Raw genomic sequence first — 24,656 nt, forward strand, 5'->3', positions numbered from 1 at the left:
TCTTCCCGCATTACCGGCTCAGCTTCTTCCCTCGTTGTTGTATCATCGTATTCAGGGAACCCATGGCCAGGATAGCTGTCGTCGTCCTCTTCTTCTTCATTGTCTTCCATCATAACCCCTCTTTCTCCATGCTTGGTCCAAACATTATAGTGGGGCATGAAACCGGACTCAAACAGGTGGACGTGAATGGTTCTTGACGTAGAGTAATTGTGACCATTCTTACAGCCAGCACATGGACAAGGCATAAAACCATCCGCCCGCTTGTTTGCCTCAGCCGCAAGCAGAAAAGTACGCACGCCATTAATGAACTCGGGAGAGCATCGATCATCGTACATCCATTGCTGACTCATCTTCAATACACAGCACCGAAAACACTAAATTAATACAATACATAAAGTTCATACATAAAGATCATACAACACTTAAATGCAACAAACAAATAACTCTCTAGTTAAAGAATTTAAATGCAACAACAAATGCGATCAAGATCGCAACTAAGGTAACAATTGATCCAACAGCATAATGATACCAAGCCTCACTATGAATGGCATATTTTCTAATCTTTCTAATCTTCAAGCGCATTTTCTCCATCTTAATCTTGTGATCATCGACGACATCGGCAACATGCAACTCCAATTCCATCTTCTTCCCCTCAATTCTTTTCAATTTTTCCTTCAAATCCTCATTTTCTCTTTCAACTAAATTTAACCTCTCGACAATAGGGTCGGTTGGAATTTCCGGTTCAACTACCTCCTACATACAAATATCTATGTCAACTTGATGGGCATAATTTGTCATAAACACGAAATGCAATGAATAGTTTTAAAAGAGAATATACCACATCCAAATCATAACCCGGACGAGGGCCGACGGGGACGGATATCAAAACCATGGCACTATGTATAACAAACAACGTATGGGTAAGATAATTATACGAGTAACTATATATCCAAATCACACAAACATCAATTTTTTATATAAAACTTCATGAACAAGAGGCTCACCACAAGGTGGTGCCGGCGACGGGACGTTGCGAGTGATCGACGGTGGTTACGACGGAGATTTAGAAGGTACTAAGTAAACCACACCTACATATGCAAACTAAGTGTTATTTTTGACCTCAAATTGCATATAAATCAAATACTAGCACATATATATAATTCCTCCCAAATTACTAAACTCAAAAATCAATCACTATATAAAGTATTGCACGAGCTAATCTAGCAATGAGAGATGAAAGGACAAAGTTGCTAACCTTTGTGATCATTTGAATGGATGGGGGCCTTCAAATCTTGACAAATTTTGGGTAAAATGTGTGATGAGCTTGAGAGGAAGAGGAAAAAGAACAGAGAGGAGAGGGGAAAGGGGAAGAACAGAGCGAACTTGGGTGGACGAATGGTCTATGTAGAACGACCTTTAGTATCGGTTCGTGATACGACCCGATACTAAAGGTGCTGGAGGGGCCCCGGACTGACAACATCCCGCCACCACTCACTTTAGTACTGATTCGTGGCACGAACCGGTGCTAAAGGTTCGCCACGAACCGGTACTAATGAGAGCGGTCGGCTAGCCGTTGCAATCGGCACTAATGCACACATTAGTGCCGGCTCAAATTCAAACCGACACTAATGTGCTTCATGTTTGATCCTTTTTCTACTAATGACTGCATAGATGGCTGCCACACAAGATACGATGTGCACCAATAAGTCAGCTTGCCACTAACACTAGCACTAATGAACCAAACACAAGTGTGCAATGCACCGGTCAACCAAGTCATGCCACTCAAAATCAAAATAATTGATAGTTGATGACAAATATTTTCGGACAGAAGAAGTAGTAGATATAACTGTCACTGGAAGGAAGTTCATCCAGCAGAACCTAGATAGGGTGACCAGCACCATCACACGTCAATTGGGATCACCGGGCACAAAAACAAACAGACCAATTGTGAGGGCATCTCCAGCCGCGTCTCCAGGAAGGCCTCCCAGGCGATTTTTTCGCGCCGGCGCCAAAAAAACGGCCCAGTCGCGCCCCAGGAGCCCGATTTTCGCCGGCCTGGGCCGAAAACAGCGTCGGCGGACCCAAGCCGAACCCGGCGCATTGGGGGGCGCCCGGGGGCGCCGGGGCGAACTGTTTTGGCGCGAAACAGCCGCGGGCCCGCCGTGTTAGTGACACGGCGCCTTGTCTTCCCCCAACGGCCTCGGTTCCCGCGAGGAATCAATGCCAAGGCTGCCGCCGGTCAGCCTTGCCATTGATTCCTCACGGGTGGCGCGTCACGGGACGGCGCCCCGACGCTTCCCCTCCCTCGCACGCGTACACACGGGTGCGGCGCGGCTATATAGCCGATGGCCTGCACTCGCCTGTGCCAACACCAGCCCCGCCCCCCGCCGCCGCCCAGCTCCTCCCTCTCCCTACCTCTCCCGAGCGCCACCGCCCAACCCCTCCCTCTATCTCTCTACCTCTCCCGAGCCCGTCGCCATGGCGGAACGCTTCCCCGGAGACGAGGCGGCGGCCAACGGCTTCGGCCGCCGTTCGCTCCGCGAACAGGAGTCCTGGCTCCTGTTCCAGGCGAACATCCCGGCGCCGCCGGACATGCGCGCTGGGCCGACGGGGTGGAGGCTCAGCGCCGGGGGAGTGCCCATTCCCTCGTTGCCCGACGCCGTGGCGAAGCCGAAGTACTTTGCCGAGGAAGTCGAGGTCATGCACGCCTCCCTCACCGACGCCCAACTTTCCCTCCCCCAGTACGCCGCCGACAACCACGCGGCTTGGGCGGCGTATTTCGAGCACCGCCAGCAGCAGCGCTTGGCGTCCATCAACGGCGCGCCGGTGGTTGGTGGTCGACAGAACAGCGAGGGGCGCCACCTGTGGTGGGGCGTCCCCGGCCGCACACTCGAGGGCGTGCTGACATACCTCGAGGGCGGCAACGACCCGCCGTTGGCGTACCCGGCGAGGGCGGCCGCCCCGGGTCAGCACCGACGCGCCGGGCCACGGGCGCCAAGGAGGTTCGGGTCCTCCTCCTCTTCTTCCTCCTCCCGATCTTTATCGCACTCCTCCGGCACTCCGGCCCTGCTCGGCGTCAAGGCCGAGCCCGTGGCGGAGACGCCGCTCGGCCGGCGCACTCGCAGCGCCGGCATCGTCATCAACCAGGGCGGCCGGCGCGCCTACTCGTCGGCTCCTCCTTCGCGCTTCGTCAAGCCAAAGACGGAGCCGGGGCTCGCGCCGGTGAAGACGGAGCCGGGGCTCGCGCCGGTGAAGAAGGAGCCGGCCGCGCCGGTGACGACGGAGCTCGACGACTACGACGCGGCCCTGGAATGGGCGCGCAGGGACTCCATAGCGATGGAGAAGGAGCGCCTGGAGAAGGCGAAGGAGCGCCAGTGCGCCGCCCTGCTTCGCTTCGTGGAGCGTCGACGCGGCCGCGACGAAGGCGGAGTCGTCGTCATCTGCGACAGCGACGACGACGACGATGACGATGCGCCGCCACCAGTCCGCCATGGCGACGCCGGGCAGGGGTCCAGCAGGGGCGCCCGCGTCAAGGAGGAGAAGGCCGACGACGACGATGGCGGCGACGGCGGCGACTTCAGCCAGTTTTTTCTTTAGATTAGTTTATGTATATGTGCTATGTAATGAAAATCCGCGAACTTCGCCGAAATGTGCTGAAATTTATCGTGTTTGGCCGAATTTTATCGTGTTTAAGCCGAACTTCGCCGAACTTTTTTTAGAACGTGCCTAGGGGCGGCCCTGGGGCTGGCGGCTGGGGACCAACTCGCCTCCAGGTCTAATTTTTACGCCGGCTAACTCTAGACAGCAATTTTAACGGCTGGAGATGCCCTGCGAACTCAATTGGAGATGGCGCCCGACACGGTACCGCCGGCGCTGGGGTCGTAGTAGCCGAAGCAGAGCAGCACACCAACACCCAATGCATGGACGCGAACAAGAGGGCGGCCAGGGGACCTCATATATGACGCATTTTTCGTTTCCTACCGTGTGACAAAAAAAAAACCCTGAAGAACAGCTGCGCGTCCCAGGAATCGATCCCCCGACTTCACACTCCAAACGCGAGCCATTAGCCACAACATCACACAGCCCAAAATGAACTTAAAGGTGCAAAAACCTATAAGAACACATAGCAGCGTTGAGATTTGGAAAACATTTCTTGAAAATTGCGAGCAGGTTTAAAATGTCGCATTTTTGTGTATTCCATTTTTTGGAAAAGTAAAGATGTTTTGTAATTTCAATTTAAAAAGGAAATAGGAACAAAATTTGCAAATCCCAAACAATTTCCAAAAACGCGAACAATTCTTCAAAAATTAACATTTTCTGAAAAATGAACGAATTATGAAAAACACGAACAATATTTGAAATTTTCGAATATTTTCTGAGGTCGCAATTTTTTTAGTTTTTCCAAGAAAAATGGAAAACCGGAACATTTTTTAAATTCAGCACCAATAAAATTAAAACACGAACTTTTCTTAAAATGCGAACAAAATTTGTATTGTATGCTTTTTTGAAAATGCGAACAAAATTTGAAACATGGGAATATTTCTGGAAATTGTGAAGAAAATTTTGAAACCGCAAACATTTTTTAAAACATGATCATTTTTTTGAAATTGTGAACATATTTTGAAAGCCAGAACATTTTTTGAAATTCTTGATATTTTTTGAAACACGAACAATTTTCTGAAACTGTGAACAAATGGGAAAACAAGAACACTTTTTGAAACATGATTTTTTCTGAAATTGTGAACAAATTATATGAATGAGGATTTTTCAAAATTATGAACACATTTTGAAAATGATAATTGTTTTTGGAAATCCTGAAGATTTTGAGAAACACAAACCATTTTTTAAAATGTGAACAATTTTATAAAAGAAGAACATTTTTTGTAATTTCAAACAATATTTGAAATTTCCGAACAAGAAACAGGGAAAAGAAAAAATATCAAAAAACAGAAAAATAAAAAAGTAGAACGAAAAAGATGCATAAACCAAAAAAGAGACAAAAAAGAAAAAAATATAAAAGATATGAAACCCGGTTCAGAAACCTTCTAGAAAGTTCCCAAAACTGATAAAAACTGGTTGTGAATCTCTGGAGGCTACCTAAAACCAGAATCGCTGCAACATGTTAACGGGCCAGTCCAGCTTAGCTCTTCAATCGGCAGCCTGTGCGACAGTTTGACGTGGTATGCGTCAAATAAGAGCAACTAGTTAACGAGCGCTTATTCAGGAGCCTCGTAACGATTAATGTCACTTGACGCGCTCTTAGTCATTAGCCATGTGTCGCGCTCTGGGCGCTTCCTTTTGTTTTTTTATTTATTTTTTTTCACGCGTTTTCGGCTTTTTAAACGATTTTTTTCGGGTTTTTTTTACTTTTGGTTTTCACCGGTCTTTCTTAGCTTTTGATTCAATTATTTTTTCAAAAAAGATATTTTGCATGAAAAAATGCGGTTTTTTTCTCCTTTCATGAGAGTCACGATTTTGCTTTCGCGAGAGTCACGGCCGTGCCTCTTCAAAACGAAAAAAACATGTTTTTTGTTTTTTTTCTTTCGCGAGAGTCACGGTTTTGCTTCCGCGAGAGGCACGGGTGTGCTTTCGCGAGAGTCACGTCCCTGCCTCTCGGAAACGGAAAAACATGTTTTTTCTTTTTTTTTCTTTCACGAGAGTCACAGTTTTACTTCCGCGAAAAGTATGGTTGTGCTTTTGCGAGAGTCACGGCCGTGCCTCTCGGAAAGGGAAAAAACATGTTTTCTGTTTTTTTACGCGAGAGTCATGGTTTTGCTTCCGCAAGAGTCACGGTTGTGCTTTCACGAGAGTCACGGCCGTGCTTCCTTGGAAATGAAAAAAACGCGTTTTCTTTTTTTCCTTCCGCGATAGTCACGGTTTTGCTTCCGCGAGAGGCACGATTATGATTTTGTGTGAGGCACGGGCATGCCCATTTCGGAAAGGGAAAAAACCCATGCTACCGGTTCGGTTTTTTCATCCGGTTTTTTTGTGAAAAAAAGTTCGTCAAAACCTATCAACATGAGATCTAGTTTTGAAGATCTCGACAGGAGGAATCCAACGGTAAAAGCGGTTCGAGATTTGGACGCACGGTTTGAGAGATAAAACGTTTTGAATAAACGAATCTATGAAAAAGGAAAAACTCATAGGTTGCGACAAGTGGCGCGCTGCATATACGCCACTTATCGCAACTAGAAAAATTGAAGTGATCTTTGCAACGAGTACTCCTTAATTAGTGATTTCGTCGTTAAATAGGATATTCCCATGGCCAGGCCTACCACCGCACCGGGGTGCGGGAGGCCCAACAACATCGTTGCGATCTGGAGCAGACCGATACCTTCTTTTTTTCTTGAGAAATCTTGCCTCTTTACTGATTCAAAACAATGTTTTATATGTATATGGTTCGCATCATGAGAATTACCCAGTCAATTATCGAGTTGCTCCAAAATTATAAGCAAACTTAAAAAGATTATGAGCTTTAAAATTAAAGTTTCGACGCTCATAAACAAAAGTGTAGGAATTAAACAAAACTAGTGCTACTTTTATGATTTCATGTATGATCTCTGCAAGAGGATCTTCTGTCCTGTGGATTATGTCAATCACCACACCGTGACAATCAGAAGTCACCACAAAGAAGTGTTCACTTTTAGTTTTAGATACAAAGGACTATTCATGTATACATATTTTAAATATTTGAATATAGACTACATGTATGCATGTACACTAAATTGAGTGAACAATCACACTAAAATATGTCTAAATATATTCGAATAAATTAAGTTTGGGCATGGCTACACGTAAATCGTCTGACTTTTAAATTTGGCACAGTCGATTGTTTTGGAAGCCGCACCCTTCTTCTTCCTCCAACTCTTCTCCTTCTCTAAATCGCCGCACGGGCCGCTGGGCAAACCTCCTGCAACCATTACCCATGGCCGGCACTCCAACGCAGGCTTCCTGCCCCCTCCCAGGAAGCGCACCCACCGCTGGTCTTGCCGCCTCCCCCGGCCATCCCTCTAGCTAGCCCTGGGTGATGACCGGGTTTTTCTCCGGCGAAGTTGCACCACCGCCGTCCTGCCACCTCAACCACTGTTCGTTCTTCCGCCCCACCCCCCTTCCCCGCCTTCTACTTCCTCCCCTTCGGCTTCCCTCCGATCATCTCAAAATCGACTGACCCAAATGCTAAAGTCAGTTGACTGATATTTAGCTGATTTGAAAAAGTTTAAATATCTTACTAGGAAAATTGCCCGTGCGTTGCAACGGGAGGAAAAAAAGTATCGCATGCCCCTAAGACATAAGCGTGGATCAAGACTCCCTCACATGTCCATGTCCTCTATTTTAACACGGTGCCGACCCATGTCGTCGCTTTTCTTCCTCACCACCCTCACTGATGTTGGCGACCGCCTAATCCTAATGTGTCTAAATGTATTCAATCACAATGCAATGAATCGAGCCACGGCACAACATGCCTGTGAGGGTCAGACGTGTTGAGGACTTGGTCATGAGAGTTAGTTCAGGACATACGACATCAATAAGGGTTAGCCAGTTCAAGGAACTGGGTCACGGGACATCAAGCTCAAAGCACCACTACTTGACTCTGTCAAGAAACCCATGCACCTACTCGTTTCAATTCAGAAATCAGAAAGCCAGGGCAAAATCGCACACATGCGTGTGTGTTCTAGCACATCTGGTAACTAACGACAACTAAGAAAATGCAACATTGATAAAATAGAAAATGCAACGTTCATAAATTGCTTTGCTTGTTGTTTTATAAATCCGATTGCACATATGAACATAGAATAACATTGGAACATCCAATAAATGTAAACCAACAAAGAAAAGGTACAGAAGAACTGAGGAAACTCAGAGGCTCAGAACAAACTAAAAGACCATAAAATTCAGATAAATTACCTTTTGTACAATTTACAGGGACCCAAGGAGCAAGGATTCCCAATTAAAAACAGAGCAGAGAGATATTAACACAATAGAAAATCAAGAATAATTCGAAAAACATCTACTTCTATGGTAATATTGATACCACTCTTCTTCAGCAAGCAACCATCAACAGCTACATTCTTACTCTTGACAAAAGATGTTTGGGAGTTAGGCCTAAAACTTCAGAAAAAATTCGCTGAATTACGAATAGAATACCTGATTGAGAGCTGAGCTTACAGGCTAAGAGAATTGAGATTTCCATTGGCCAGGTCTACTGGAAGTTGTCTCCTGAGGTTCATACATAGGAAAGGAGTTTCAATAGAAGATTTGAACTTCAAGGTTATTATTTTCATGTGAAAAAAAATCTTAAACTGATCTTGTGAGCTACTTAATTAAGAATAACCTTAGTTCTGATGCTATATGAGGGAGTTCTTGTTGATTTGCGCAATCCAAGTAGCTAGCTGCCTTTAAAAAAAACATCTACAGTGGCATGTCTTGATTCTGTACACAGAACATCAAATTTCAGCAATTACTCATCTTCTTTCACCAATCCTATAAGAAGTGGCAAGTAGTCTTGTGCAAATCTATCACCATTTCCAATCTTGTGCAGGCAAAATGCATACCAACATATACACTAACCAGGTAAATATGGGGATGCTACACAAACTTGAAGGCCTATAGAATGCAAATATTTTACCATTTCGGAGTGCACATATGTGTTGCAGATGTTTTAAGAAGGATGAGTTTCACATCTGAATAATTTAGATACAGATTATTAACATGATCGAGAATGCACCTCACTGCAGCAAAAATTGTCAACATCTCTCTCATCAGTCGAGTAGTTGCTTGCTGAATTTCTTATTAAGAAGCCAAATGATAACAAATAAAATACTTGCAACTAAATTGGAGATTTAAAAGGAAAGGAGAATGAACATACAAAGTAGTATAGTTCAGAAACAATTAAGTGCGTACTTCCTGTATTAAGTTTGATCCTATGATGATCAATATCACATTGTACACTGCACGAGGGAATCGGTGATTTGTGCAAACCACTTAATATTTCAGAGCAGTAGGTATTCTAACCACATCTCTAATATGTTAGAACCACAACTAAATCTAGGGTACTGCTCGTAATTAAGGATAATTTCTCTAGTTGCATAGAGAGTGAAAGGAGCTCCTTTGGTTGCAGTATGTGTGAATCTTTCTTTGCTGAGATCACGTGTATCCAAATAATTTCCAACTCCCAAACATTTGCTCGGTGACGGACTAAAAAAATGTTTGCAGTTATAAGACATAAATGTTTGTTACATTATCATGTAAAAAGCTACATTGCAAACCTATCTTCTTCATATTCAGAGAGTAAATAAACGAAACATTGGAATTGACGGCTATCTAGAAACATACTCCCTCTCTAAACAAATATAAGACCTATTAGATCACTAAGAAAATGAATACTTGATCACTCCCAACTGATATTTCCTTTGAGCTTGATGTTTGTGCGATTCTGGTCCCAACTTGAATTGTTGTTTTTGTGTTGAAATATGAAAGCTCTACCGAAAGCACAACAGACCAAGTAAATGGTGGTAATACTATTACTCGTTCAAAAAGTCCTCCTATAACTAAAATATTTATCTTAGACCCATCCAGCAAACTATGTGTCATGTGTCTTTCATAAAAAAGAAATCCAAAGAAATATTGCAGATCAAGTAAGATAATCTATACAATCTCACATCAAGGAGAGCATCCCTCCTTTCATTTGGTCGGCCACTTTTATTTCAGGTATAACCGGGAAATTGATCGTAGTTGTCTGATGCTCATAATTCAATTCATTTTTTATCTGCAAGGATGTATAAAATGCTCTTCATTAGGCTAGTAGCAAAACTTACTAATGTGTGTGCCCGTCTATCGACTTGTATAGAAAGACTACATCGTGCCATTAGGAAGAGGTACGTGCATACATGCAGGACTATGACTTTGCATATCTATGTGGCATCACAGAATGAATTCATTATCCATCTGCTAGACATTTTGACAAGAGCCAATGTAATTAGGACGTGCTAGGCGAGCAAACCTGGAGCTTGAGTCCATCATCATGGCGGCCCTGTTTAAGTTTCAGGCCAGTTAATCCCCAAGCTCGTTTTATAATCTGCTGTCTCTTCCTTCCTTGTTGAATCAACCGATCCATGGCCTTGGTCTGCTGTCTAATCTGCTTTGGTACAGATTCACAGAAGACACTAATCAAACATCACGACAGCATACTATTTGGAATTCAGAAATCCATTCAAGTCATGCCCTGCAAAGGATGATTCATCAGTATATCGGATAAATCACCAAGAATGATTACCAACTGATTACCAACTCAAGCAGCATGTTCTAGAAAAAAATTCAGGCACGCCATGGTTTCCAATTCAGAAGATGAAACACAGCAAACAGGATGTTCAGGCCAATTCTAAAAATCAAACATACCGCTATCGAATCTTAGGTTGGCGTACTCCTTAGCCTTGCCTGGCAAGCCCGCCGGCCGGTCGCCGGAGCCGCCACCGCTATCGACCGCCTCCCTGACCCTGCGCCCCCTTCTCCCTCTCCTTTCTTCCTCTCTCCCTCACGCCCTGTCTCTCTTTCTACGGATGAGCAGGACGCCGCCGCCACCGGAGCAAGCCGCCGCGCCAGCAGCCGGATCCGCTCGTCTTCCTTGCGCCGGCGCCGCGGCCTCGCGTCACCCACCGGCCGCCTGCCCGTTCCGGCGAACTCCAGCGCCGCCAATCTTTTCCCCTGCGTCGAGGAGTTGCTCAAACCACCGCCGTCCGCTGCGTGGGCCAGGCAGCCCATCCAAATCTGCAGCTCGCCCGCGTGGGCTACCCCGATGGCCGGACAGGAAGACCATCCACGCGTGGCGGCGGCGGCGGCCGTACCCCGAGCTCTCCTTCGATGCATACATGCCCGTGTGTCCTGTATTTCTTTTTGGTTTCCAACCCTTGTGTTAGGCTGAATAAAATTAAGGCCCAAGCCCAGAAACGAACGAAACGTTTTCTCACTTTAAAAGGATCGCGCGTTAAATACAAGAAACTACATGGGCTTTTAATAAAAACATCCTAAACGAAACGTTTTCTGACTTAAAAAGGGACTGCGGGTTGAATAACTAAAACACCAGGGACTTTTCTGCAAAAGTACTAACGACGGACGATCATAAGCATTAGCTGCTTTATTAGTAGGTAAAGATATTTGTGAACGGAGGAAGTATCATTTTCCTATTTCCTGCTTATTTGCTGAGATGAAAAAAATTGCCAGCTGAGATGTGCTACATTAATTCTAGTCGTCTACACTCTAATTATACACAGCTACAGTTTTCTACCACGTCTTTGCAGCATACACGGTGTCAGACCCCCGCCGTTCCCGCTGGTGGTGGGTCGAGGCCGAACGCCGTCGACACGGCCTTCTTCTGCTGCAGGACGATCACGGAGCCCATCTCCAGCGACTCGTCCGACGCGAGGATATCCCCGATTGGGCCCATCTCCCCGCACTCTAGCCCGCCCAGCAGCTCCGCCGGCTGCCTTCCGCCGCGCCCCACCACGACCAGCGCGTACGCCCCGGCCATCCTGCGCAGGGCCTCCACCACGTCCGCCGCGCCGCCCACCACCTTCTCAACGTACGACGCGAGCTCCTTCGCCACGTACTCGCGTTGGAGCGCCGCCATGCAGCACTCGTCGGGATCGTCCACCACGACGGACACCTCCCCGTCGGCGTGATCGTCGGCGCGTGCCGTCTGGACGCCGGCGTGTCCGTGCTTGCCGGGCCCCACGAAGCGGATGACGGTCAGGTGGACCGTCTCATTCTTGGCGAGGCGGCAGGCGAGGGCCACGGCCTCGCGGTCGTCCGGCCCGCCGAGGAAGACAGCCGCCACGTGCGTCGGCGCGGTGGCCCGGTCTTCCCGCCAGTTGCCCAGCGTCTCCTCGCTCGTGGATATCTTCGTCGGTAGCTGGAAGCTGGTGCCGCCTCTCCGGAACGGGCGGTCGACGAGGATGCCGGTGGTGCACGGCGCGCGCTCGAGCACGTTCAGGTTGAGCTGGCGGCGATCCTCCGACCGGCAGGACATCTTGCCGTAGTAGTGCTGCTCCTTGTGGTAGGGCACGATTAGGACGTCGGCGTGGACCTCCTCCGCGCAGCGGCGGATGGTCTTCAGGTTCGTGACGGGGCCGCGGTCGCCTTTGTCGATCTGCCGGATGACGAGGCCGGTGATGGAGGCGAACAGGTCGACGGTCCAGTTCACCTGCGTGGCGGCGTCGTTCATGCGGTCCCAGTGCTTGTCGCTGTCGATCTGGACCCGCTCGTGGTAGCGTTTGGCGCCGCCGGTGCCCGCGCGTGCGTGCTTGCTCACGGCGTCGTAGAAGTGCAGGACATGCACAGCGGGCTGCACGGCGGGCTTGCTCGCCAGCAGCTCGACGAGGCTGAGCATCGCCGGCGTGGCGCGTGCTCCGTGCACGCAGGCGAGCATCCGCAGCTCCTCCTCCTGGTCCGGGACCAGCCGCTCCAGCGTCCTGTGGCCGTTGCTCAGATACGCCTCCCTCTCCCTGCGGTACACAACGGCGAACACCGGCCCCGCGATGACGGTGCTGATCATGCTGCCCATCACCATGGCCATGAGCGCCTGCTCCGCCCAAATCCCCTCGGAGCTGGCGAAGCTCATGTCGATCATGTTGACGTGGCCCTTGATGTTAAGGATGACGCCGAGGCGCGCGGCGTCCCCGAGCGGCATGTGGAGGAACCTGGCAGCGCCCATGGTGCCTGCGCACTTGCCGACGAGACCGAGGATGGTGAGGAGGACGGCGGGCACGACGACGGCGCCGGACATGGCGCTGAAGTTGAGCCGCATCCCCATGGTCCCGAAATAGAAGGGCAGGGCCAGCGCGTGCAGCGGGTACGCAAGCGCGTGCGTGACGGTCCTCGCCACGGGGCCCTCCCTGGGGAACGCCAGCCCCAGCACGAGGCTCGCCGGCATGCCGTCGAAGCCGACGCGGCGCGGGAAGTCGCCGATGTAGGATACGGCGATGAGGATGAGCGCCAGCTCCCAGTTCCCGATGCGGTGCCGCCCCGCGTTGCGCCGGTTCATGAACTCCACGGCTGGCCGGAGCAGCGCGAGCGCGAGGCCGACCTTGAAGAGCGCCAGCACGCCGAGCCCGAGCCGCTGGGACGCGCTGTACCCTGGGGTCCTTCCGGACGCCAGCTTCATGCAGGAGAAAACGCCCTCCCCGACGATGCAGATGACGTTGGTGGCGATGGCGGCGCCGACGACGAGGCGGCCGGTGGCGGTGGCGGTGAGGCCGAGCTCGGCGGCCATCCGGGAGACGTCGACGGAGGAGGTGTTGGCGAGCGTGAGCATGAGCACGGCGGCGAGCAGCTCGGGCGAGCGGACGGGGGTGTGCATCATGCTGCCGTACAGGCCCCCGGAGACGAAGGCGGCGAGGAGCAGGCAGGTGGCGACGCTGGCGTAGGTGGCGATGGTGCAGCGGTGCTTGTCGTTCCAGAGCGAGGCGAGGTCGGCGTCGAGGCCGACGTAGAACATGTAGAAGATGCGCGCCTGGGAGACGTACCACCCGTACGTGTCCTCCACGTTCACCACGGCCACGTGCACGATCACCTCGTGCAGCCCCAGGCTCCCCACCATGATCCCCGCCTGCATGCATGCATGCACCCATGTCCATGGATGTTAGCGAATTGAGAGGAGGCGATTGATTGACCGGCCGAAGAGATGGCGCATGCACGTACAAGGATCTGAGAGATGGCGCTGGGCTGGTTGTGGCGGCGGAGGGAGAGGTGGATGAACTTGCCGAGGGCGATGACGACGACGGCCTGGAGGACGATGAGGAAGAGGGTGTCCAGGGACACGTTCTGGAGCTCGAGGACCAGATCGCAGTTCGTGGGTCTCGCCATGGCCGCTTGATCGACCCTTCTTCCTCTTTAGCTCCGTCCGGCTCGCTGGCCGGCTCTTCCTCCGTTGGTGGCGCTTGTGGATGATGTCAACGTCGACGGCGGCGGATGATTGCGCGGCCGTGGTCCTGCCAGAAAATGTTCTCCAGGTTCGTCGGAGCCTTCCTGGCTGCTCGTGAGGTTGGTGATCAGTTTGGCAATGGATGGTCATGGATGACCATGGCATTGGCATGCATGTACAAGAGAAAAGAAAAGGCTCGTCCTCCATACCTGGGCCTGACACTGCTACGAGCAGGAGGAGCCCATGAGGCCCTATATGTGAATGGAGGGAGTATGTCTTTTCTTCCTTGAGATTATCAATCCTGTTTCTTGGTTTGAACGGACAACATTGGATGCTAGACAAGCGCCATGTGTGGCCTCTAATCTAGGTGTTCACCTGATTTTCTGAGCAGGTGCAAGTCAAGTCAACCACCCAAGTTTTCACTCTTTTCCACGCAAGTTACAAGTCAAGTCAACAGTGAACCATCATTTGACTATAAGTTGAGTTCACGAGATACCACCGAGAAGTAAGTGTTCATAGGCCATTATGAAACTGTTCAAGATCTTCGTCGCCCTCGCCGTCTTGGTTGTTCTATCCACCTCAAAACCATTTGTCGCGGGTTAGTGCACTAGGGAAGCAGGTAAAGAAAGCGCCAAAAGTTGGTATACGAGGGAAACAGATAGGCAGACTGCCTCCGGCACCAATACCAAACCCGTGTGGGCAGCACAAACGAGGGTCAGGGCCACCACATCCACCAGCAACACAGAAGAGCGGAATTCAGCCGTTTAGCTCACTGCCGCCTCCTTTACCGCCAGCGCAGAAGAGCACAATGCAGCCAATGCCACCTCCACCGCCGGTGCAGAAGAGTGGGGCATGGCCGATGCACTTTCCGCCACCTCCATCAGAAGTGCAGAAGAGGGTAGTGAGTCCGCTGCGCACCCCGCCGCCTCCACCGCCGGTGCAGAAGAGTGGGGCATGGCCGATGCACTTTCCGCCACCTCCACCAGAAGTGCAGAAGAGGGTAGTGAGTCCGTTGCGCACCCCGCCGCCTCCACCGCCAGTGCAGAAGAGTGGGGCATGGCCAATGCACTTTCCGCCACCTCCACCAGAAGTGCAGAAGAGGGTAGTGAGTCCATTGTGCACCCCACCGCTTCCACCACCAGTGAAGAAGAGCATCACTCGGCCATTGAGCTCCCCACCACCTCCACAATGAGCACATATCGTAGAGTGGCTCGTGGTTATTAGATCCTTCATTTTCTTTACAGTCATCATTATATGGAATTAGATCTTGAGTACCATATGCATAGTCTTGTACTACCCACTTAGCTAAGATATGTGCACACAATGTTGTAGTTTTTTCAAATAAAGATTCTTATGCAGGGTTTCGTTACCCATTTGTTCAATTTGTGCCACGAATAAAACTGAACGAATAGGCTAGGTCTCCGATAAATGTGCAAAAACTAAAATTTTCTAAATAGCAACTGAACATCTTCACTGTATGACATGCCTACTTGTGCATGCTACCTTTCAACCTTTTTGAGATAAGTTCTCACACGTCATTCGCCATGAAATATGGGACTGACTAGGTGTCAGATGACCGAAAACTAATATTGGGTTAGTCACTTCTTCTAACTAGTCAATGTGTGCGTGCAATACACGTTAATTTGGAAGTATATTAAGTGCATGCGGATATTAAGTAGGACATTATTTGCATGTTATTATGTGATTAGCACTATATTTGGTATGAAAATAACTGCACGCTAAACGTATTGAACGCTCGACATTGAAGCAGTCTACGTCGTCGGATTAACATGATTTAATGGCCGAGATTAATCGAATTCGTTCCTTTAAGTTTTTTTTATATTTTTATATTGGTATAGATATAGATGTCCTTGATTTTCGTTCTATCCGCATGCAAGCGCTGAAATAGAAGGATCTGGCTTGCCTGCTTCCTTCCCGTGCTCCCATCCATGCTCCCACTTAATCCTACGGCTGTCTTTTTTCCTTTTTTTCTTTCTAATCTAATCATCTCCCCCCTGATTTTAAGGGGTGGGGCCGGGCCTTATTTTGTTCCAATCAAATCAAGCCACGTAGACGGGAGTACGGATGGGCACACGACGAGGGAGCAGGCAAGTCTTTATTTGGTATACTACGCCATGCATGCATGCATGCAAGCTGCTCAGTCATGCTAAATGCCTTCCGATTTATGAGTGTACTGCTTGAGTTTGACTAGAACGAATTTCTGACATGGCAGGCTTATACAAAACTCCCTCTTTTCTTTTCTACGTAAGATGAAATGAAAAAAAGTTGGAATTAGAAAAGGTGAATGATTTTGTCTAAATAAATGTGAAATGAAAAAAATTAAATTAAATTAAATCCGGAGCCAGAAATATCAGTGCATGGGAGATAAAAAATGATTTTATTTGTATCGGTTACCTTTTTTATGAGTAAATAAAGACATATTTTAAAAGGATGTTTGGTCTCCCTCGACTCTTCAGAGGAGCACTAGGCCCTATGCAACCAATAAGCAGAAGCCCATCCGATATTTAAGCTTTGTCTGAAATATACAAAAATGAGATGATACCTAGTAAGACATAAGGCAAAAACCATAATAAATAAACAAAAATAAACTAAGGAATAAAAAGATAAGTTATGTACAAAAGAATGAATTAGTGGATTGAGTATTACCCTTTAAAAATGGAGAAAAATAATACAAATAGTCAAATACTGACAATATTCACACACAATTTACGCAAAAAAATGTGTTGTTTATAATATGCAAGAATAAGCATATAGTGGTGGAATTTTCATGGAAAAATATTTTCTAAGAATGAATGAATTAGCGGCATTGATATTAACCTTGAAGAAGAAAAATAAATGAAATAACAAGTAAAATAATCAAAATAATGAAGTCTTCTAAGTAAGAATAAGTTAGTGCCACTACTATTACCCTGTAAGAAGAAAGAAAATGCAAATAATAAATAAGGACAAAATTTTCACATAATTCAAATACAAATTGCGCCTTTTTATAATACACAAGAATAAGCAGACAATAATCAAATTACACAGAAATAATGTAGTTTTTTAACTTAGAATTAGTGGCATTGGTATAACACTTAAAGAAGAAGAAAATGAAATATAAACTAGAAGAAAATCAAAATAAAGAAGTTTCCTAAGAAATAAGGAGTTAGTGGCATTTGTATTACCATTCAAGAAGGAAATAATGAAATAAAAAGATTAAATGGAATATAAACTAAAAGAAAAACAAGATGTTACTAAGGAACAATGAAGTAGTGACATTTGTATTACGCATTACGAAGAAAGAAAATGGAAAATAATCTACAACAAAGAATGTCGAAACTTGCACATAATTCACACAATAATTGTGCCTTTTTATTGTATGCAAGATGAGCATATAATAGTGGAATTTTCCGCCAAAAAAGTTTCCTAAGAAGAAATGAATTAGTGACATTGGTATATTACCTTTAAAGAAGAAAGAAAATAAATATAAACTAAAACATGATCAATAAAGAAGTTTTCTAAATAAGAATTAATTAGTGGCATTTGTATTACCCTTTAAGAATAACGAAATGAAAAAAAAAACTGAAATAAAATCAAAATAATAAAGTTTTCTAAGGAAGAATTAATTAGTGGCATTGTTATTACCCTTTAATAAAATAAATGATTAAATTTTCAAATATTTTAAAAATAAGTTGCTTTCTTTTATAATATGCAAGAATGAACATATAAGTGGAATTTCTCAAAACAATCCTAAGAAGGAATGAATTAGTGGCATTGGTATTGCTCTTAAAGAAGAAAGGAAGTGGATAAAACTAAAACTAAATTAAAACAATGACGTATTGAAGAATGATAGTGGCATTTGGTACTATCCTATAAGAAGAAAAATAATATTAAAAAAATTTGCACTGAAAATTGTACTTTTAAGATATGCTAAGGATAAGCACATAATGGTATATTTTTCACGTTCTAGTGTAATCTACACACATACTATATAGTACTTAGGTGTATACATTTCTACTCATCCAATATGCAAAACATATCCATGTAGAAAAAAGAAACAAAGGCTAGAAAAAGCAAAAGCAAAAGACACATAAAAAACACGCAATGTGGAAGGGACTTCGGGCCCAATAGGAAAATTGACTTACCACAAACAGGGGTAAGTCGAAAATTCAGTCTAAGAAAAATTGACTTACCCCAAACAGGGGAAAGTCAAAAATTAAGCATAAGAAAGAATTGACTTACCCCAAACAGGGGCAACTCAACTCAGCCTAAACAACACAAGAAAAGAAAAATGACACGAATAGTAACAAAATAAAAACAATGGTCAGAAAATTGACTTACCCAAATTTAAAATCCTGGCGACTTACATATAGCTAAAGTGATGAAATTTTTACTTTCCTGAAAACAAACATGGAAAAATCCTATAAATATGCAACTCGTTGCTCACGGCAAAACATTTTCTATAGGAACCAAAATATTCCTTCAGCGTAGAAAAATAGTTCACTACAAATATTTCCCGCTCTAAGTTAGAAGAAACCAATTAACCATTAAAATTAAACAAACGTCCGGACATGCCCATGAACGTTTGGTGTGTCCATTTTAAATTACGCGGTTGGAGATGCCTTAACCATCTCTGCCAAAGCTGAACTAGGTCCCCGCCAAAAGAAGAAGAAGAAGAAGCTGAACTAGCTCAGAGCATTGTATAGCTAGCCACAGCCGATGCAGGAATATTTGATATCACAAAATACACTCTTGTTACGAGCTAGCCTCGTGGCCCAGAATATCCACGCATGTTTGCAGACAAGGTCGCCAAATTGAAATGCTGGAACATGATCCCATCCCGAAAATTACGAGCGAGAGGCACCTTCCTTTTCCTTCCTTCCTTTCCATTAGTCTTTCTCGTGCAAATGCAACTTAATTTTTTTTAACACAATTTAGATGCAAGCACTTACAACTGAGACTTGAATCCTGATGGACTGGGATACCACTGTCCCTTTAACCATCCAACCACAGATTGATTTGCGCGAATGTAACTCAATTAGTACGTACAGTAACTATGTTTCACTGTTCCAATAGACATTGGATACCAGACAAGCCATGTGTGACCTCTGATCTAGGCGGAGTTAATGCGTGACCGGACCGGGGTTTCCAAGCAAGTGCAAGCCAAGTCAACCGTCCAAGTTTTCGCCATTTTCCCAGCAAAACTACGCGTCATTTTTTCACTATAAACTGAGCTCAATTGACATCGCTGAGAGAAAGCGTTCCTAAGCCAACATGAAACTGCTCAAGCTCTTTGTCGTCCTGGCAATCTTAGCTGCTTTGTGCACCTCAAATGTGTCGTCGCAGGCTAGCGCGCTAGGGAAGCAGCCAAAAAAAGCGCCGAAAGTTGGTGTGCCGGTGAAACGGCAGAGAAAAATGCCTCCAGCACCAAAGCCGTCGATGTCGGTGAGCTCTGAAAAGCCAAGGACTCCACCACCACAAACATAGAAGAGTCGAATGAAGTCGGTGTGCTGCCTCCACCACATCGCAGATGAGCACACAAGGGAAGAGCGCATAGTTCACCAAGTGTGCCCCCCGCCGCCTTCACCATGAGCAGCATGTTATGAGCTGTGTGCAGTCGTTGGAGCTTACATTTTCTCCTCAGTCACCATTATATGCCCATCAGATCCTGACTTTCGTATGCTTAGCATTGTTGTGCCCATTTAGCGTAGATCTGTACACACAATGTTGTTGTTTTGTCAAATAAAGTTTCATATGTGGAGATTCATTGCCCATTTGTTCAACTTGTGTCACAAATTAAACCAACTAAATAGGCTAGATTATGGGATATTTTACCTTGGCAAAAATTTATGAGGAAATGTGCAAAAACTAAAAACAATCTAAATGGCATCTGAGACGCCCCTGGTATGCTGGGTTGTCCTATATATGCCACATTGCAAAAAAAAGAGCCACTTCCAGCCTTCCAGTTTTTCATCTTTCTTTCCTTTTTTTTCCTGTGATGAAACTTCTCATGTGCCAATCTCTATGAAATGCTCGCTTTACTAAAATTGGACAAGGAAAAGTATCCTTATGTTTTTCGTTGTTTTTTTTAATGAAACAAAATTCATAAGATATACCAAAAAGATATACTCTTCACGAAGCTTTTTTGCTGTAATTTGAAGTTGAAAATAACTCCTTAAAATAATATTAAAAATATCAGACAAGTCCTTTGACTTGAGCAAGAAACGTTCTAGCTAGGATGAAAAAGAAACTCCATCCTTTCCGGTTTATTATGCTTGTGTGTATCCCTAGATTGATAATTTGACAAACACAATACGTACAAGTTATATATATCCCAATAGTTATATATACCACTAGAAAATACTTTCCATTTGAAGTTTCTAATGATATTTTTTTCTGAAATATATCTCGTATCATGGTCAAAATTTTAATCTAGGGATACACACATGCCAAATGAACCGGAAAGGTCGGAGTATTGGCTTTTATATAAAATTCAACACAAACTCGGCATATAAAAGAAATATCATGTCACATCCAATAAAACCAATGTTCTTGGATAAGTTGTTGTAGTCCTGTAGCGCCGTAGCGGCTGCACACGTTTGGGCCCAACTTGCTATGCGATAGCACCGCCCGAGTCTTCGATGAGCACACAAATCTTAGAAATAGAAATGTCTGACCGCTAGCTTGAGACAAAAAACCAACCTTTTTAATGGAAGGCCATCGTGACATGACTTATTTCATGAAATAATAGTTACATCATATGAGTTTACTCAAGATAAAATTAGGCGCCTCATCGACCCAATTACAAGATGAATTAGAAGTATAACTATTTCTAGTAATATCATGAGCCCGAGCACGTCGGCGCTGCCCATCCTTCCAGCCAACCTCCCCACCGGACACCCTCTGTGCCGCCCACCTCGGCAGCCGGCGCAGAAGCATGCAGAGCCACCAACAAAGATCCATCCACCGGCGTGGGGGGCCCACGGACCACCGCCCACCGCCAAGAAAGCTCACCGGGAAGTCCATCTGCGATGCCGCCGTCGTCCAGCAGCCGGAGACATGCTATTGTAATTCAGTGAATCAATGGAGACATGAAAATGTTTCCCCAATGACTTTGCACTCGCTACTGGTATTGGTATCAAAATTTGTCGAAATCAACCTTCGTTTCCCTTCATGTAGATCAATGAAATACCAACACCAGTACTAATATCCTAGATTGCACCACCCCCTCCTTCCTACAAATTTATCTCAGACTGCCACTATCCCCCGCATGTCCGCCATTGAATGCCTTTCTCCCAATCTTAGAACATTGTAGAAAATTGCTTGCTGGTTGTCGTGTCAAACTACTATCAAAAGGCGATCGCCTAATACTTCTAACCATGGTAGTCAAATCTCTTTAGACCTACTTTGTACTCCCTCCGTTCCTAAATATAAGTCTTTTTTAGAGATTTCAATATGGACTACATACGGGGTAAAATGAATGAATCTACACTTTAAACTACGTCTATATACATCCATATGTAGTCTACATTAAAATCTCTAAAAAGACTTATATTTAGGAACAAGGGAGTATCTGTTTTTTAAGTTCCAAAAAAGGTTAATGTTAAATGTTAAATGCACTCGAGTCTCCTAGTTAATGTTAAATGTTAAGATAGATTTCCGGGTTAATGATGGAGTAAAAACAACATGCAATATACATATAACTTTTTTTTTAAAATGAGGCAAAAGACTTGCCATTTTCATTGATTAAGAAGAAGATAATTGCCCGGTTAATTAACGGAAAACCGGGCTAAAACCGATATAACCCAACCCATATGACATGGCTACCTTCGGCCAACCTGACCACCGACATGGAACACAAAGCTGCAAAGAAGAAAGACATCCGCCGAGGAGTCGCAAGAGTCATCGTCATCACCGGTTGCCTCAAACGGGCGACTCCGACTTCACCGTAGAGCTCCATCATCGAAGCCACCCACAAACAGCTGCAGAAACCGTGGCGGCACATGCCAACAAATGGCCACACGTGCAAGCGACCGACAACTCCGACTTTGACGACGAGCATCGCAAGGGAAATATGCAGGACTTTGCGCTGAACGTGCCTACGCAAACCACGGAAGAGCACCTCGGACACGCCGAGAAGAGCCAACTACCGAAGTCCATGCCGCGACCCAAGCTCCTCGCGACGCCATCATCATTGCCGAACAGAAACCAACGCCCCACCTCAGCAAATCACGCAACAAAGATGCCGCCCATCACTAGTGCAGAACCGGGCAATAGCACCGGTTCGTAAGGGCCTTTAGTGCCGGTTCGGTAACCGGCACTAAATTGTAGGCACTAAAGGCTCCCCCTTTAGTACCGGTTCAGCACGAACCGGTGCTAAAGGGCAACCACGTGGCACGAGCCAGCTCCGTGGGCGTGTAGGACATTAGTACCGGTTGGTAACACCAACCGGTACTAAATGTTTTGGTTTTATTTTTTATTTTTACTTTATTTTGTGTTTTCAATTTAATTTAGTGATTGTTTTACATTATAATGAGTTGTTAAACCATTAGGTGATTAGTTTGACTGGATGCGTGTGGATCCTAGCTAAGTCATCAAGTATATGTCATATCCATATTATATATACTTGATCACCTACTTAAGTGATCGAGGTAATATGGATATGGCATATACTTGATCACTTAGCTAGAATCCATCCAGTTGAACTAATATGCAATTTCTTTCATAAATGATATAATAACTCATCATCATCATCATCATATTAATTAATATAAAAACTCTTGCTTCATATATATCATCACCAACGGTTTTCATAGCAAAGATATCATCGAGTTCAACATGGTAATGATATTATAAGCGTCCATAACACCACAAAAGCAAATCACTCTTTGAGATTAAGTTCAGGACGAAGAACACGGACATGAGAGGACAAGTACTAAGAGCATGAACTAGCTAATTAATCACTCCTGCTGCTCTCTCAGGTAAAATAGCATAGAACATGTATAGCTTTGCTGATTCATCATATTGGAGCATGCAGATGAACCTGTCTCCTAATCATGGGTTGCGCTTCTGATTGCTACCCCCTAGTACTTCTCTTTGATCATTCACAATTTTGCTCCAGTCTTTTACTATTAAGCATTGCTCGCTATTAGAAATTCTGAATGCACTAAAGTGCATTGTAGGATATCTTGGCCGTAAGCTAACAATATTCACGGTACCTTTAGTCTCGATCCAATCAGGCACAACATTCATCGGGAGTCCCTGTTGAAGAACATCGTATAGTAACATACTTAGCAATGAAGTTTAGCTTAAAAGATAATGTATGCAAAAGATGCACTGAGGAGAAATAGTAGAAATCTTACCATATTTCCTAAATATATGTGACCGTAGTTCAGTACGAACACTATTGGTCGCATGTTTTGAGTATTAACATTTCTAAGTGCAGGAAAGAAATTTGTCTTGACAACATCAAGATCCTCAAGCCATGAAACATAATGACTTGTCTCCTCGCAGTTTAGTTCAGCCCCAGGACAATGGACGGTCCTATCTACCAAGCGCCGGACATGTTTGCTTGATTGGAAGTAAGCTGTCAATATAAATTGAGATCTATTAATTATTCAACCGGTTCAAATAATCTCATATCGAAGACATAAATATGGTTGAGAAACTCACATAATGGTAGAACTGGAGGCGTCTGCACATCGACCCAGATGTATCTATTACCTTCAATATCATCTTCCGAACGAATATCAAAGGTGATAACCATATCAGGCTCAAATGCATAAGCCTTGCATAGTGCTTGCCAAGTTTTGCATTCAAAATAGGTGTATGTGTCTGTATTGTATAATTTGACGTTGAAGGTATAACCATGCTCGGTCTTCAAGTAAACTCTTTTTACCTCCATAGTTTCGTCAGGACTGAAACCTATCTTATCCAAGACAAAAATTCTTGCATGGCAGGGGATACGCTAGTAGAATAGTGAAAAATTAAAATTAAAAGGTGAAGCAAATAAAGCATAAGTCATGCTTAATTATGAAAAAAGACTTGTCGTTGTGACTTACTGTATCCACTTCGAAGTTCTCATCCAACTTGATACTGAAGCGTCTATCATCAACTAGAAAATTTATGCCGCACAGGCCGCGCTGGTCTTTGCAGTATTCACACATAATGAAATCGTGTTCGTCGTCAGACGACATTCCTATGTTCATAGGTGAAACATTAAGCACTTATTAGTTTTATTAATTCAACTGATTCTGTTAATTTTCTAAATTTTCTTACTAAAAATAAACTTGTCCTATTAATTTTCACACTAAAAATAAACTAGTTATATTAATTCAACTAGTTCAAATCTCATATATATATATATACCTAATTAATATCTAGCTATACTAATTCAACTAGTTCAACTTGTTCTAATTCATGTAAATATATTTGACATTAATATTTAACATCTTTTCCATATAATTCATCTAACATTAACATTCTAACATTATTATCTACGTAATTTATCTAACATTAATCTAAACAACAGAAAATAGAAAATAAGTAAAAACAATGTGTGTGTGTGTGTGTGTGTGGGTGGGTGTGTGGGTGTATGTGTGTGTGTGTGGTGTGTGTGTGTGTGTCTCTTTCTCTGTGTGTGTGTGTGGTGTGTGTGTGTCTCTGTGTGTGTGTGTGTGTGTACGACCGGGGGGCGGCGGCTGGCGACGACGTGGGGACGGGTGCGGCGGGCGAGAGGCGA

General features: G+C 45.2%; 1 protein-coding gene across 1 annotated transcript; it reads right to left on the reverse strand.

Moving 5' to 3' along the window:
- Positions 1-11,305: 11,305 nt before the first annotated feature.
- Positions 11,306-13,942, reverse strand: LOC119297835 (cation/H(+) antiporter 2-like). Its single transcript, XM_037575465.1, has 2 exons — positions 13,693-13,942; positions 11,306-13,600 (listed from the first exon to the last, which is right to left on the reverse strand). The coding sequence occupies exons 1-2, from the start codon at positions 13,855-13,857 to the stop codon at positions 11,306-11,308; spliced, it is 2,460 nt and encodes an 819-aa protein (XP_037431362.1). The 5' UTR covers positions 13,858-13,942.
- Positions 13,943-24,656: the final 10,714 nt, after the last annotated feature.

This window comes from Triticum dicoccoides, chromosome 5A (assembly GCF_002162155.2).
Source record: "Triticum dicoccoides isolate Atlit2015 ecotype Zavitan chromosome 5A, WEW_v2.0, whole genome shotgun sequence".
Lineage (NCBI taxonomy): Eukaryota > Viridiplantae > Streptophyta > Magnoliopsida > Poales > Poaceae > Triticum > Triticum dicoccoides.

Bases quoted from the DNA above. Each gene is read 5' to 3' on its own strand.
- LOC119297835 (XM_037575465.1), bottom strand. From the start codon at position 13,857: ATGGCGAGACCCACGAACTGCGATCTGGTCCTCGAGCTCCAGAACGTG. The intron at 13,601-13,692 runs GTACGTGCATGC...GCATGCATGCAG, and splicing joins GCGCCATCTCTCAGATCCTT to GCGGGGATCATGGTGGGGAG.